A 15,470-nucleotide genomic window follows, 5' to 3' on the forward strand; every position below is an offset into this window, starting at 1 on the left:
GCAGCTTCATTCAAACAAGAAACTAGTTTCTGCATAGCCTAAAGAGATGGAACAAGTTAATTAACAAATTAGTAGTATTAGTAGGTATGTACTGCAAAAGCATAAACCAACTTCTTAGGAAAATTGACGTTACTCTTCTCCCAACATGTCAGCCACATAAAACGCGTGCCTCTTCCCCTAAACTTTCATTTCTCATTCATTCTTCTATATATAGGAATAACCCACTTTTCAGTTTTAACCTCATCATTACATATTGTCTTCAAAGCTCAAACTTAGTTCATTACATATATACTATTGCCATGGATCATAAGCATTCTATGGAAGGAGATGCAAATGGAAGCATTAATCTAAAAGGTGATGAACTCCAAAATTTAAGCCACACATGCAGCCTAGACATCACAATATTCGAGCCTCTTGGCCACGGCCTTAGCAGCACTACTTCCAACTCTGTCTCCCCAACAAGCAACGCCACCGTTCGGGCACCGGAGAAGAGCCTCACCCTCTTTGCTCTGCAGCTAGCAGTGCTGGAGAAAGCAGCAACAGGTCTGGGAACTCTTGGTTTTATTTGGGCAACTGTTGTCCTCCTGGGCGGTTTTGCAATAACCTTGGACAAAACAGATTTCTGGTTCATCACCATAATACTCTTGGTGGAAGGGACTAGAATCTTCAGCAGGAGTCATGAGCTTGAGTGGCAGCACCATGCTACATGGTCCATCACTGATTCTACAAGCAACAGTTTCAAGAAAGATACAAAAGAGGCCAGTGCGAGTAGTGGTACACCAAGAACACAAACTAGGATGTGGATCACTTCAGATGTTCCTCTTCTTCCATATACCAAGTGGTTCTTCATCTCAAGGCATGTCAGTAGGATCCTCTACTGGCTTCAGATTCTCTCTGCAACAGCTTGTGTGGTTCTGTCACTGATAAAGCTCATCAAGCATGATTATGTAGCAATATCGAAGGTACATTCACAAGAGAGAAACCGGCAATCCGCTCTCACTATCTTCTATGCATTGGCTTTGGCAGAAGCTTTGGTGTTTTTAATGGAGAAAGCTTATTGGGAGTGGCAAGTTAGTTACTGCAAATTGTTGGAAAAGGTTAACATGGAGTGTGAGTTGGGGAAATTTGAATTGCCTTCCGTTACAAGATTCTTCTATGATGCATACTCGAGGTGTGTCAATGGATGCATTTTTGATGGACTGAATATGGACATGGTTAGTTTTTCTATGGATTTATTGGCTTCCCATTCACCTGATGAGCAGTTAATTGGAGCAAGAATTCTGCGGCAATTTTCGATCAGCCAGCGCTTTTCGGATGATACACTGCAAAAGATTGGGACTGACATATCTATGGTGGGGAGGCTAGTTGAGATGCTGAATTGGACAGATCACAATGAAGAAGAAACTAGGCTCTCGGCCGCAGAGATTTTGTCCAAACTCGCAGGAAAGAAACAGAATTCGGTCCGAATAGCCGGAATACCAGGAGCTATGGAATCAATTTCATCTCTGCTTCAAACCAATAGGAATCATATTCCTGCGGCAGATGAGATTGGCGAAAAGAAACTCATGTTTGATCATCAGAATTACAGGTTTTGGACATTCAACCATTTAGGACTACTCATACTGAAGAAGCTAGCACGTGATCATGACAACTGTGGAAAGATTGGAAACACAAGAGGCCTTCTCCCAAAGATCATAGATTTCACACACGCCCAAGAATGGTTGCTGAAGAATGAAAATGTTGCTCCATCACAAATCCTAACAGTGAAGAGATCACTGCAGCTGGTGAAGATGCTAGCCAGCACAATAGGCACCACCGGGAAGCATCTCCGCCTTGAGATTTCAGAGATAGTTTTCACAATCAGCAATATTAGAGATATCTTAAGGCATGGAGAGAAGCATCCCCCGCTTCAGAAACTGAGCATAGAAATTCTAACTAGTTTGGCATTGGAAGAGGAAGCAACTGAGAGGATTGGAGGCACAGGTGGAGTGCTTAAGGAATTGTTTAACATATTTTTCAATGGCAGCATTTCAGAAAGACATAAGCATGTAAGGATCATTGCTGGTGAGGCCCTAGCAATGCTGGCACTAGAAAGCAGGAGTAACTGTCATCGAATTTTGAAATTGAAAGTGTTTCAAAGGCTTATTGAAGCATTGGAAGATCCATTACTTCGCGTCAACGCGGCAAGAATCCTAGGAAATTTATGCACATACAGTGATTCAGAGTGCTACAACCAGCTGAAGGGAATAAAAGCTGCAGCTCCCGTAGTAAGTATTATTCCGCTATTACAGTTCACTTTTGTGTTTCTATCTTTATCAAATTTTGTAACGAAATCTTTCGTCACTGAGCAGATACTCAAGGCGATCATGTGGGAAGAAAACAAGATTCAAGAAGTAATGATTGGACTAGCAACAAATGTTTTAAGATACCTGAGTTGTGACGAATTGAGGATCGTTTCGGAGGAAGCCGGAATAACGGAGAGTGAACTCGCAAAGAAGTTGATCAAGATTCTCAAGAGATACGAATGTCCAGAAACAAAGGTGCCAAGAATGAGGAGGTTCGTGATAGAGCTAGCCATTTGGATGATGAATGACAAATCAGAAAACATAAAGACGTACAAGGATCTGGGAATGGAGGAGGTGTTGGAGAGGGTACTGGAAACTACATCAGAGCTTGAAAGCTTCAAAGTATTCTCTGGCACTGTTGGACACAATAGGCACAATCTATCAGTTCAATCACTCGTAGAAACAGCACTGAAACTGCTACAACTGGAACTTAGTTAAAAGATCAAAACACACTACTCTCCAACCATTTTATACATGTAACTAATTGACTTGAATCAAAAGAAGAAATAACAAAATGGTAGCTTGGTTTACACGTTACGTAGTCTCTTTCACATTAACTGCAGTTGATGAATATGATTATATGAACTAGTTACAACACCCTACATATACATCTTTTTTGTATACACTTCATAAATAAACATATAAGAATACTAAAAATTGAAGACAAGAATTTCCAGAACGAAAAACAAGAAAAGAAAAGCAAGAGAAACAGAACTAAATATGAAAATTCCCACCGACAAAGAATATTAGGTGATTTGATAAATGAGAATTCTAAACATGCTAACTTTACACACGGGAAACCTATTTCTTTTTGGTCAAACATGTTACAAACTATGATTTCTTAGTTACAAAACAATGTATAACCAACCATATGTAGGGAAGGTAACATCTTATCGATTGTTACTATTTCGGAAAAGATCCCATCGACGCATTAGGCCGTCCATCACATGGCCGGCCGCTGGATTCTTAACAACAGTTACTGTGGCTTTGGTGTTATGTGATACATCAGTGTCTGATGAACTTTGTACACTTGTAGAACTATCACTTTGAGAGGAACCACTGGCATTTGCATTGCTGGACTCACTGACTGATGGAATGTCCGGTGCTGGTTGTGACGGCGTTGGTGCTACTTCTAGTGAAATACCTGATCCTACAGACGCCAAACTTTGAGAATGGTTCGCTGAACTGGGATTCGACTCGGCTTTCATTGGTATACAATCTTCAGAAGAGGTGAAGACCATTTTAGATTTCGAATCTGTGCTGGGTTTGTCTAGAGAGGGTTCTGTCTCCTTTGATCTAGAAACCTCCTGCGAAGAAAGATGCGAGTCGTCTTTATCTGATGGCTCTGAAGATGCGGTGCCAACATTACCAGCTGCTGGTGCTTGTTCTGTCTCTGGCTTTTTCACTTCCATGTCCTTCAATGACTGGATCACAGCTTCCATGAACATCTGAATAGTATGGACAAGTCAATAATGAATAAAAACCAATAATTAATCTCTGCATTTATGTCAATCGGTGTTTAGACAAAGCCGTTGAGTTAACTCACTCTTTCTTCCTCCTCTGCACTAGATGGAAAGCCTGCAAGGTCTTCAAGTGGATATTCCACAAACTGATCATCGTCCAATGCGGCCGGAACTTGGGGACCATAGGAATTACCATTAGATAGTTCAAAGCTTATCATCGATGATGATGATGGGGAGAGATCACCACCCTTCTCTTCCTGATTTGCAAGAATATCATACAATATGTAAGGCTCTCGATTAATATCTATCTTGATGCCCTCTTCACTCTACATATTATCAAGGATAAAGAAGGGCATTCCACATACACATACACATAGATGATTGAGTTACTACAATATTCAACTCAATCTATCATTATTAAGAATCGAATCCTGCATTTCAAATGTACCACAGCAATACTTGGCCTATTGTTCGTGTTACAATGCATACAACAGAAGAAAGGATAAGGAAGAAAATAGAGATACCTCATGATCACAATGTTCATCTTTTGAAGAAATATCAGAGGGAACCTGGAAAAAAATCGTACAAAACATATCACTTAAAAAAACACTATAAAAGTCACATTGCTCAAACAGCCAAATTTTCACATGTATAATAATACAAAGGATTTTAGCAAATTACACAAAAAACACTTAATGTTTTCGCTATGCGCCTATCAAAGCTTAACATTCATCACATAGTACTCTGGGGCAAAAGAATTATTTGCTCAGCCATTGTGTTGGAATGCTGTTCAGATAATAAACTAAGTCAGCTAATAAATACAAACCTCCATCCTACTCATCGGTCGTCTTGAACGGACTTGCCTAATGGCATCTATCGTACTGCTTGAGGATGGTTCTGCAACTCACACAAAAACAAAGTAAGAGATTTGCTCAAAAAGAAGTTAATTAGTACAGGAGCAATATTTAAGAGAAAATATGTACAGAGTAGTACCTTTGTTCATAGAAGATGATTCATTGCTGTAGGCTACTTCATGAACAGATCTCCAAACATCCTGAATGTAAACACAATCAATTTTCGAAGACTTGGCAACAGAACACTGCAATTTGATAAAAATAGTACGGATGAGATGCATTGCTGATTTTACCTTACCGAAGTAATCATTTACGTTGTCATAAAATGATTCCCCAACCTCATCCTCTGGAGGTTGCAAAACATTGTGAAAAAAGATGTTTATGGAGTCAAAGTAAAACTGAGGACGTGGTGAATTGTGATCTCCCTCAAATTTAATTATGTTTTTATCTCCCTGCAGTGCATAGGCAGCCATGTTATCGAGATCAAAATGGCAGGGCAAGAAAACAATCCAGTAAGATAAAACTAAGGCAGATGAATTCTATATAAAGATTATTACATGATAGGGAATCCATATCTAGAAGGCATATTTTACAACTCCAAAAGCATCAAGCATGCTCTAAACACTAATATTGCGTTTGGAAGGGAGACGGAGACTGGGAGACTAAGACTGGAAGACGGAGACTGAGAGACTGAGACTAAATTAAGTCTTTGTATTGTGTTTGGTATAAAATATACTGGACAGAGTTATGTCTCAGTATTATGTTTAATTTAAGATAAATATGGAGATTGAGGAGTGGATTTGAAATTTGAAAAGTTAAATGAAGGTATTTTTGAGAAGAAATATTATTAAAGTTTCAGTTTCAGTCACAAAAAATTTCAGTTCCCTTTGTCTCCACTTTCTGGAGGTACTGAAGGGATTGAAATTTTGAATCCTGAGACTGAAATTTTAGTTCCAATCTTTAACCACCAAACATAATATTGAGTCTCAGTCCCTAGTCTCTGAAAACAAATGCTACCTAAAAGCCTAACCCATCTAGTGGCACACTCACCATGTAAGCCTCAAATATTCTATCTGAGTGATGGGGGTGTATAAAGTCATCGTCAATGGCATGCCCCAATAAAGCAGGAACAAAACAAGATTTTGCCACCTGTAATGCAAAACAAATAATGAATGAATATGATGGAGAACATAAATAATGTGTAAAACCAAAAGAAATATAGTTTTATTAGTTTTCCCCAAATGTCTCCAATAAATTTCCCATCTCAATTCAGAGTAAAACCCAATAAATGTACAAAAAACCACATCACTTTAAAAGAATTTCAGCACAAATTTATCAGTAATAAAAGGATAGATCGTTAAAACAGTAGTACTAACAAAGGAGAAATAACCTTAATGGTATTTAGGTCCGTTATGTCAAATTTTGCCTTCTTTTGAATTGCTCTTCGCATGTATTGGATTGCAAACTTTACCTATAACATTAGAAATCAAACAAAATCAGCTTAACAACAGTATAACTGTTACAAAATCATGATTCAGCATTAGTTATAAGTATAAAAACAACTATATATACTCACAGTGAACTTTGGAAGACGAACTTTATATGTATCTACAAGTTCCATCATCAAATCAACCAAATCAGAGAATGGACTATCTAAAACCATCCCTGCAATTGACGGATCCTCAGCTCCATACATAAGGCTGAAGAGAGTCACATAATTAATGGCATGATATACCAGTCAAAATGATAAGTTGAACCATTACATGCACTTAACAAGGAGAAAAAATTGATTCACATTGGAACAAAAACATACATGAGTTTCCAATTCAACAAATAAAATTACCTAAAATAATTTCTGCTCATGAATATAATATGAAATCCTTAGTGCTACAGAGATATAAAAATCTACTTCTCAAGAATCACAATGATGGAAACACCCTCTTTCACAAGCCATTTCAGCCACCATATAATGGACTGTAATCCCTTTACGTTTCATATGATCCTTAGTTCCTTACAAATAACCACAAAATCTTAATGGAGGAAGTATTTAACAAATTAATGAGATCTCTTCGGTGGCAACTAATTATGACAATGCATTAACTGTGAACCAAACCCAAGTTTTTTTCCCCTACAAACCCATTGTTGCTTAGCAAGCCATTTCTAACCCTCCTTCCAAAGAAAAAGGTCGAAGGTAGAAAGTGAATGATAAAAGCCTACCTAGTTACAGCTCCCATTGAGCGACCCCACAAGCCAATCAAAGACACATTTCCATCCTCTCGCAGATAGTTGACCACAGCCTTCAGATCATCCTTCTGAGAAAAGTCAATAATGATACAGTAACAACACTATGTCAATAATGATACAGGCAGATATAATATCCTTTAGAAGCAAGTTGGGCAAGCACTTACTTCATTCCACCCGAGAGTGACATGCTCCCCTCCAGAAAGTCCAGACCCTGAGAAATCCAGAGCAAAAACTGTAATATTTGAAGGAAGTAAAATTATAGCAGCTTCACTTGCATCAGCCCTACATCCACTGTCATGAAGATGTCAACCAGTCAGTATGATTATATATAATTAAAAACTAAGCAACATCAATTGGAAAACAATGTTCCATGGGTCATTCTCTAATGTCAAATTGCCCGTGAATTAAAAGAATCCCCAGAGTCACCTGTTTCCATGGCAATATATTACACATGGCAGAGGCTTTCCTTCTGGACTGATTATAGGCACATAATGACTGCATTTAAGAACATCACCTCGACTATTTTTTATCTGCAGAATATCAAATATTACATGACAAGATGACAGGTTGCCAATATGAACAAAACAGACTACGGTTTAATTGTTGGGGGGAGTGGAGTAAAATCAACAAGAGAAGTTCTCAGTTGAACCGGAATAGAAAAGTAGAAAGGGTAAGAAAATTAACTAGAAGTATTGTACACAAAATGGATCACCAGTCATTTTAAAGATACAAATCCAACAAAAAAAAAATCTTCTATTGGAATTTAAATGTGAGCATTTGTGTCATCCTACTATAGCTTTATTTTTTAAAACTTAATAACTAAGTAATTGTTTCATGCTGACATTCTAGGTAAGGAACACATTGTGTGGCATCCAAATATAATTTCAAGAGATGAAAAAGCAAGTTACAAAACTGTATATCTTTTAGCATAAAGCCATAACTCCACAATAACTATCATGTTCAAGCATATATCTACAGGTCCTAATGTCTTACGAGTTATAATATCCAATCTACACTGAAATTTATTAGCTCTAGACTAAGTTTATAGGTTCATGATCCACATTTAAGCCAACAATTGGCTGCCTAATATTTCACTCTTTTGCCACGACTTTTTATGTTCATGGGAAATTACACAAAAGAAGAAACAGATTTACATTCTCACATAGCTAACATTAAAAAGCTTTACTGAAATTATGAAATCTACTTTTTCATGTTTACCTCTACATCCTTCCGTTGATACCATTTCCCTCTCAGCATGAACTCTTGATCCAATAAGTCGCTCTTAGGATCATATTCAGCTCTGCACCCCGTCAATGAAAATGAAAATAGAGCAAATTAGCAAGGGAAGCACCCTAGTAATACAAGTCAATACAGCTTTCTGAAAATTATACAGAAGACAAGTGCATAATATGCATAATTTGGTCACAAGGCCAACATCTCAAGAGGATATGTCTTAGCATTATGGCCTGGAAAAGCCTTTTCTTTAACCCAATGTCTCCATTTATACCAATATAATACTCAACCACTCAGAGATAAAACGACAAATACCTAAAGACTAGAGTTATCAAAATTTAGGATCTGCTTGTTACAGATTATTCCATTATCCATTATATAAAACTATAGATCTCACTTTCATAAAATTGAAAGCAATAAGAAATTGAATACTGGGTAAAAACAAATCAGATGGTGACTAAATTTCAGATATTCATTCACAAAAGGAAGAAACGGCATGCCTCATAAGATTGTCTAAATGAGAGCAGGACTTATAAAATTGCATGATCTAGTTATCCACAACACAGAAGAATAGATCACTAGCACAAAATAATAGTGTGTAAGAGATTCTTTTTTATTATTGTTATTTATATATTTTAAAAGGAAAGTGAAAAACTAATACCTGAAAAATCAGGAAACTAAGAAGGAAGAAGTTCCCCAAGGCAGCTTAAAAATAGATCTCAAATTCCCAAAAGAAAAGAGACAGTAAACAAAAGTAAATATGATGTGATAGCATAGCACCCACAAACAATATGATTTCTATGAAGATGCCGAGGAAATCAGGTTTTGAATCTACTAAAATCTGCTCTGGTTCCTCCCTATTGAAAAAAGAAGAGCCTAAAGGATTCACAATTCAACTAAAGATTAAATTAGACCTAGCAGAACTGGGGATTTGGAAAGACTAAACAAAAAAAAAATCAAAACTTCAAATTGAATTCCGTCTTATTCCAGCAGAACAATACGAAGCATAAGCATAAAGCATACATACGTTGGTGTCCGAATCTGGGGAATTTAGAAGAAAGAGAATATTTTGATTGAAAGGGGTGTCCGAAAAGAGAGATAGTGAGAGAAGCAAATAGAAAATTTGATACCTTGGTGGCCGGATGATGAAGTTGACAAGCTGCTCCATGGATTAGAATTGGATCAAGATGATATCTTTGAGTCCTATAAGCAAATATGTCTTCAACACATATCGATAGGAAAATTAGAAAAATAAATGGAAGTTAAAATCGAAGTGGGTAACGGGAGAGAGCGTGAGAGAAGTGGAACAAGGAGACGGTGAAGGTGGTATGAAGCTTTTTTCAGACAAATAAGTAAAAGAAAGAGAGAAAAAAAACAGAGAGAGAAAGAGCGTCTTTTTGTTTTAGTGGGTCTCTCTTGTGTGTTGTGTTTTGTGTTGAACTTTCTTCAAAATCTTGCTTGCACGTCGTTAATATTTTCTAATCTTTTTCTAACACATGTATCTTTTCAAGTTTCCCAATAATTAAATGAAATTATTAACGCAAGGACAAATTATGTTATTTTAATATTTTATACATTTTTTAAATTCAAATAGTTATATATTTTAAGGAAAAAATGATTGTTAAACTAATGATTGTATTAAGGAAAAGTATAAGGAACCAAAAGTTTATCAGCCAAAAATTAAACAAAACTATATTAATTTATATTAATAATTAATTAATTTTAATTTTTTCAAATTTAAAATTTAAAAAATTTTAAATTGATTAAGTAAATCTAATTAAAACTTATAAAAACCTTTTTCTTTTTTCTCACATTAATCTATCCACTTCCAACATCACAAATTTAAAAAATATATAAAAGAACATCTATTTAATATGAAAAAGAAACATTCTGATATTTAGTAGAAGAAACATCCATATATATTAGTTCATAGAAATTTTAAATTCATCCAAAGATATTTAGCTGGATTTTAGCTGATATGCTTTTGGTTCCTAGCTTTACTCTTGTATTAATTGTTTCTAAACACGGGGAATAAAAGGAACAGAAAAGGGCAAATGATAATTGATAACGCCAATGGGTTGGTGCCAACGAGGGGTGGTTCGTCGTGACCCGGTTGGTGGTCAGTGTCTGAGTCTGAGGTGGCTCTTGCAACTTGCAAATGGACAATGGTGGTGGTGGCGCTTGTGTTCGCGACGGAGTGGACCGCCCTCACACGTCCCCATCTTCACTTTGCAATCCAATAACGACTAATGAACCTTCAACTATTAAAATTAAATTCTACTACGTTTTTTTTTTACCTATAAGTAGGAAAACTTAAACACCTAATTTTTTAGGTAAGTATGGAGAGACTATGTTATTTAATTTATAATTTATTGATTAAATTTTATTATGTTTTAAAAAATTTAAGATAAAAAATAAATAATTATTTATATAAAGTATAGTAAAATAAAATTTAAAATTTATTTAGTTAAATTTGTAATTATTTATATATAAAATAAGTAATTAGAATTTAGAGTTAAATATTTTGACTAGAGACCTTTCTTATGACTAAAGTTGATGTGACCATGGTGTGTTATTCAGTGATACCTACCATTCAAGAATCCTATTCCTGAGAAACGAACCACACAAGCTACTTGCATTTTTGGGTTTAAGATCAACGAGACAAAATTGATTATACTAGGTAATAGCAGCATCCTCGCACTGTTGCATAACATTGCTCTCTAGAAAGTAAAATCATTGTGATGGTAATTAATTACGAGTGTCCCACATGCATGACCAATTTATAGTAAATAGGAATAGAACATAATAAACATTCGAGGGCATAATAATAAAAGCACCATACGGACCACAGGTTTGTCAGTCCGACCAGTAATTGTCATGTCTTGGGTGCAGCTCCTCCCAGCTTTTTCAGCTCATATTTGAAAACTAATAATTACAAAAAGTATCCCTTGACCCTTGTTGAGTTTTGCAATATTAGAAAAGCACCCCTATTTTGTATTCCTTTTCGTTTATGACCCCACATTGTTATTGTATCTTCCCACCTCTACCCCTTATTTTCCTTTCCTACACGCTCAGTACACAGGGTTGGCAAAATTGTTGATTGAATTTTGGTCGGATACTAATAATACCCCATAATAATTGTTTGGATATGAGACATGTATGAATATTGAATAGTAATGGTTTCATGGTTTCATCATGTACTTCCAATGTATTTAGGTTTAATTATTAGTTGGTTTTTATAATTTTACTAAATTTTTAATTAAATTTTTATTTTTATTTTTTAATTAGATTTTTATCATGACAAAAATGTTAAAATTAATAGAATATTCTGTTAAATTATACAGAATATTCAATAAAATATTTTGTTTTGATAGAGCATGAGTCATTCTGGAGATCGGTAAAGAGTTCTTTGAGAGTTGGACCGGAGTACTAGGTGACAAGTCTGAGTAAAAGAAATGGCTGATATGATTCTGTGCGGTTGTTTAGAACATTCGGTTGGAGCATAATAGCAGAGTATTCCAGAGCGTAGGGACAAGTGTTGAAGGAGTAAAGATTAGGTCCTTCTTGAGTTACAGGGAATGGTGTGGAATTGATCCGTTTGGTTGTTGATGGCAATGCTAGAGATGACAACGGATGCGACCATTTTATCTATATTTATGTCTTGTATTTTGTTGTACTGTGTTCCTTTATGCTCCACTTTATTGTGTTGAGTTCCCTTTATTCAAAAAAAAATTCTAGCATTTTGTCACGAGAGGGATTTGATTACAAAATCTGATATGGTATAGGAATTCAATTTAAAAGAAAAAAAATATAGAGACCTAATTGAAAATTTAGTAAAACTATAGGACCGACAAAATGATTAAACTAATGTATTCATCTTGAATATATACAATTAAATATTTAAGATTAATTTAGAAATTATAATATAATAATTTTAATTATAATTAAAACTTACATGTTTTTTAATATTTTATATTTTATTTTTATAAATCATAAATTATATTCCAAAAAAAATATCATAAAAGAATAATAAAATGAGATATATATTAAAATCAGTTATTAATAAAAAATACATATTAAAATATAAACATATATTAAAATAAATTAAACAACATATATATTTATACATAAATACATTAATAACTAATTTTAATATATAAATAATATTTTAAATAAATAAAATATCTACAAAATAAAAAATAATTAATATTCGAGACATATGTAGGTGTTAAAAATATCAGCCCTATTGTCATCCCTATGTCACGGCCTTGGACACACTCCAATGTTACCGTGCCGGTACTCAGACTTATTCAACCTCTTGAATTAAGACCAAGTCAGTCTAACCCTCAATACTTAGCAAGAAAGCTAAGAACACATGAGAACACAAGAAAAAAGAAGCTTTGGTAGAAAGAACACTTTATTATTCAAGTGTTTGTTACAAATGATTCACATATGACTCACACACCCAAACTCTAACTCTCATTCCCTATTTATAGCCATCCACCTTCTCAGTGGATGGTTAGAATTAAATCTAATGAACGGTCTAAATTGATCATCTAGAACCTACACTACAAATATCTATCTTACCATATTTTTCTAAATACTTCTAGATTGTTCCATACTATTCTTCATACTCCTATATACACCCACACTCTTCTAGAATACTCTACAACCTTTTAGAGTCTTCTAAAACCTCCTAAAGTATTCCGGGACCTTCTAGGACATTCTAGAACGTTCTGGAACCATCTAAAGCATTATCAAACACCCCAGAAAATTATACAAACACTATTAAATATAACTTTCTAAAATTTACCGTGACATTCTCTCCACCTAATGCGCAGACGTCCTCGTCGTGTTCTGTTCATGATAGCGCTCTAGGTGTTCTTGGAATTGCCACAGATCTTCACGAGCTTCCCAGCTAGCTTCGGTTATCGAGAGTCCTTTCTACTCGATCAAGTATTGGATACTTGGTAGTACTCCTCTTCGTCGTACGACGCGATTAGCTAAGATCTCTTCGATTTCTTTATCAAAGGATCTAATCACCATAGGCGGAGCACGACTCGAGTCACCTCTACTCGGTTCATCTTGGTCTTCATGATATAGTTTAAGCATACTCACATGGAAGACCGGGCAACCTCCCTAACACGTCCAATGATCTTAAATGACCCTTCGTATTTGCGGATTAAGCCCTTATGAACCTTGCAAAATGCATTGAATTGTTGTGAAAGAAGTTTAATCATTACCTTGTCTCCCACTTGATAGCTTGCATGCCTCCTCTTCTTATCTGCCCATTTCTTCATCCTCTTTGCAGCTTTGTTGAGGTAAGAACGAGTGATATCTGCTTGTTCTTTCCATGACTTAATCATATGACAAGCTCCTGGGCTTTTTCCTGAGTAAGAGGAAGAAAGAGAGTGTGGTGTAAGCGGCTGTTATCCGATCACAATCTCGAATGAATTTTTCTCTGTGGACTCACTCCTTTGCAAATTGTATGAGAACTGAGCAATGTCGAGGAGTTTTGTCCAATCCTTCTTATTAGCGCTTACAAAATGCCTCAAGTAACACTCGAGTAAGGTATTCACTCTCTCAATCTTCCCATCGGTTTGAGAATGAAAGCTTATTGAAAAATGAAGCTCCGACCCAAGGAGTTTGAACAGCTCTATCCATAGTCGTCATGTGAAGCGTGGATTTCGATCACTAATGATGCTCTTAGGCAATCCCCAGTACTTCACCACATTCTTGAAGAATAGTCGTACTTCTTCCTTTGCAGTGCAGTCAGTAGGGGGAGCTATAAAAGTAGCATACTTTGAAAATCGATCTACTACCACGAGAATAGATCCAAACCCCTCGGACTTCGGTAAGGCATAGATGAAATCTAGACAGACACTTTTCCACGATCGCTCTAATGGAGGCAGAGGTTCCAACAACCCACTTGGTGTCTCGTTTTCAATCTTATCTTGTTGGCACACAAGATAAGTCTTCACATAGCTCTCCACTTCATTTCTCATTTGAGGCCAATAATAAGAAGATTCAATGAGTGCCAAGGTCCTTCGCGACCTTGATGACCAGCCTACTTGGTGTCGTGGCATTCTCTCACTAACTTTCTTCTTAGATTTTTCTATTTAGGGACGTATAGTCTTCTCCCTTAAATGTAGAGAAGGTCGTTTTCTAACCAAAATCTTTTGGTCTTACCTTCTGTAGCCAACTTCACCAACTTCTTGGCTAATGGATCATGATGTAACCATTCCTTGATGGTATGCACAATATCTCCTTCGACCATGAAAATGGCTACCAACTCAGCTTTGCGGCTCAGCGCATCTACTACTATATTAGTCTTGCCTGACTTGTATTCAAATTCGAAATCAAACTCAGCTAAAAAATCTTGCCGCCTAGCTTGTTTGGGGCTTAATTTCTTCTGAGTTTGGAAGTAGCTTGTAGCCACATTGTCTATCTTGACGATGAAGTGTGAACCAAGCAAGTAGTGACGCCAAGTTCTCAGACAATGCACTACCGCGGTCATCTCCTTCTATTGGACGGTGTATCGCCTCTCTGTATCATTCAACTTGCGACTCTCAAAGGCAATCGGATGTCCTTTTTGCATCAGAACCCCTCCAATAGCGTAGTCAGAAGCATTAGTGTGTACTTCAAATATCTTTGAGTAGTCGAGTAGTGCTAGTACTGGTCCTTCTGTGATAGCAGCCTTCAACTCATCAAAGGCTTTTTGACATTCCTTTGACCATTTCCAAAAGTGATTCTTCTTGAGAAGATCAGTTAATGGTGCAGCCTTGGCGGAGTATTCCTTAATAAAACTCCGATAGTAATTAGCCAACCCAAGAAATAATCTCAATTCAAATACCTTATTTGGCGGCTCCCATTCTTTGATAGCTTTCACCTTTCCTTGATCCATACAGAGAGTTCCATCTCTAATTATGTGTCCCAAGAAGTGGACTTCGTCCCTTGCAAAGGAACACTTTTCCTTCTTCACATATAAGTTATTCTCTCGCAAGATCTTAAACACGGTTCATAAATGTTCTACATGTTTTTCCAAAGTATTGCTATAGACAACAATATCAACCAAGTAGACCACTACAAACCGATCAAGGTAAGGTCAAAAGATCTCGTTCATCAAGGTACAGAAGGTCGCAGGAGCATTGGTCAAACCAAAAGGCATCACTAACCACTGATACGATCCATACCTCGTGACACATGTGGTTTTAGGCTCATCACCATCAGCAATCCTCACTTGGTGATATCCTGACCTCAAATCCAGTTTTGAGAACCACTTACCTCTACCAAGTTGATCAAACAAATCAGCTATCAAAGGAATATGGTAT

The 15,470-nt window shown here is 36.2% G+C and overlaps 2 protein-coding genes across 2 annotated transcripts; one reads left to right on the forward strand and one right to left on the reverse strand.

Annotated features, from left to right (window-relative positions):
• On the forward strand, nt 1–2,818 carry LOC107613769 (uncharacterized). The gene is made up of 2 exons (XM_088502020.1): nt 1–2,267; nt 2,352–2,818. Exons 1-2 carry the CDS (start codon nt 87–89, stop codon nt 2,781–2,783), a joined length of 2,613 nt encoding a protein of 870 aa, XP_088358146.1. The 5' UTR covers nt 1–86; the 3' UTR covers nt 2,784–2,818.
• Nucleotides 2,819–3,066: 248 nt separating this feature from the next.
• Nucleotides 3,067–9,635, reverse strand: LOC107637813 (uncharacterized). The gene is made up of 14 exons (XM_016341115.3): nt 9,270–9,635; nt 8,125–8,206; nt 7,333–7,436; nt 7,071–7,197; nt 6,880–6,974; nt 6,239–6,362; nt 6,053–6,133; nt 5,713–5,811; nt 4,956–5,114; nt 4,802–4,862; nt 4,635–4,705; nt 4,333–4,377; nt 3,892–4,065; nt 3,067–3,793 (listed from the first exon to the last, which is right to left on the reverse strand). Exons 1-14 carry the CDS (start codon nt 9,305–9,307, stop codon nt 3,236–3,238), a joined length of 1,818 nt encoding a protein of 605 aa, XP_016196601.1. The 5' UTR covers nt 9,308–9,635; the 3' UTR covers nt 3,067–3,235.
• Between the last annotated feature and the right edge of the window lie 5,835 nt (nt 9,636–15,470).

This window comes from Arachis ipaensis, chromosome B1 (assembly GCF_059453495.1).
Source record: "Arachis ipaensis isolate K30076 ecotype BB chromosome B1, ASM5945349v1, whole genome shotgun sequence".
Classification (NCBI taxonomy): Eukaryota; Viridiplantae; Streptophyta; class Magnoliopsida; order Fabales; family Fabaceae; genus Arachis; species Arachis ipaensis.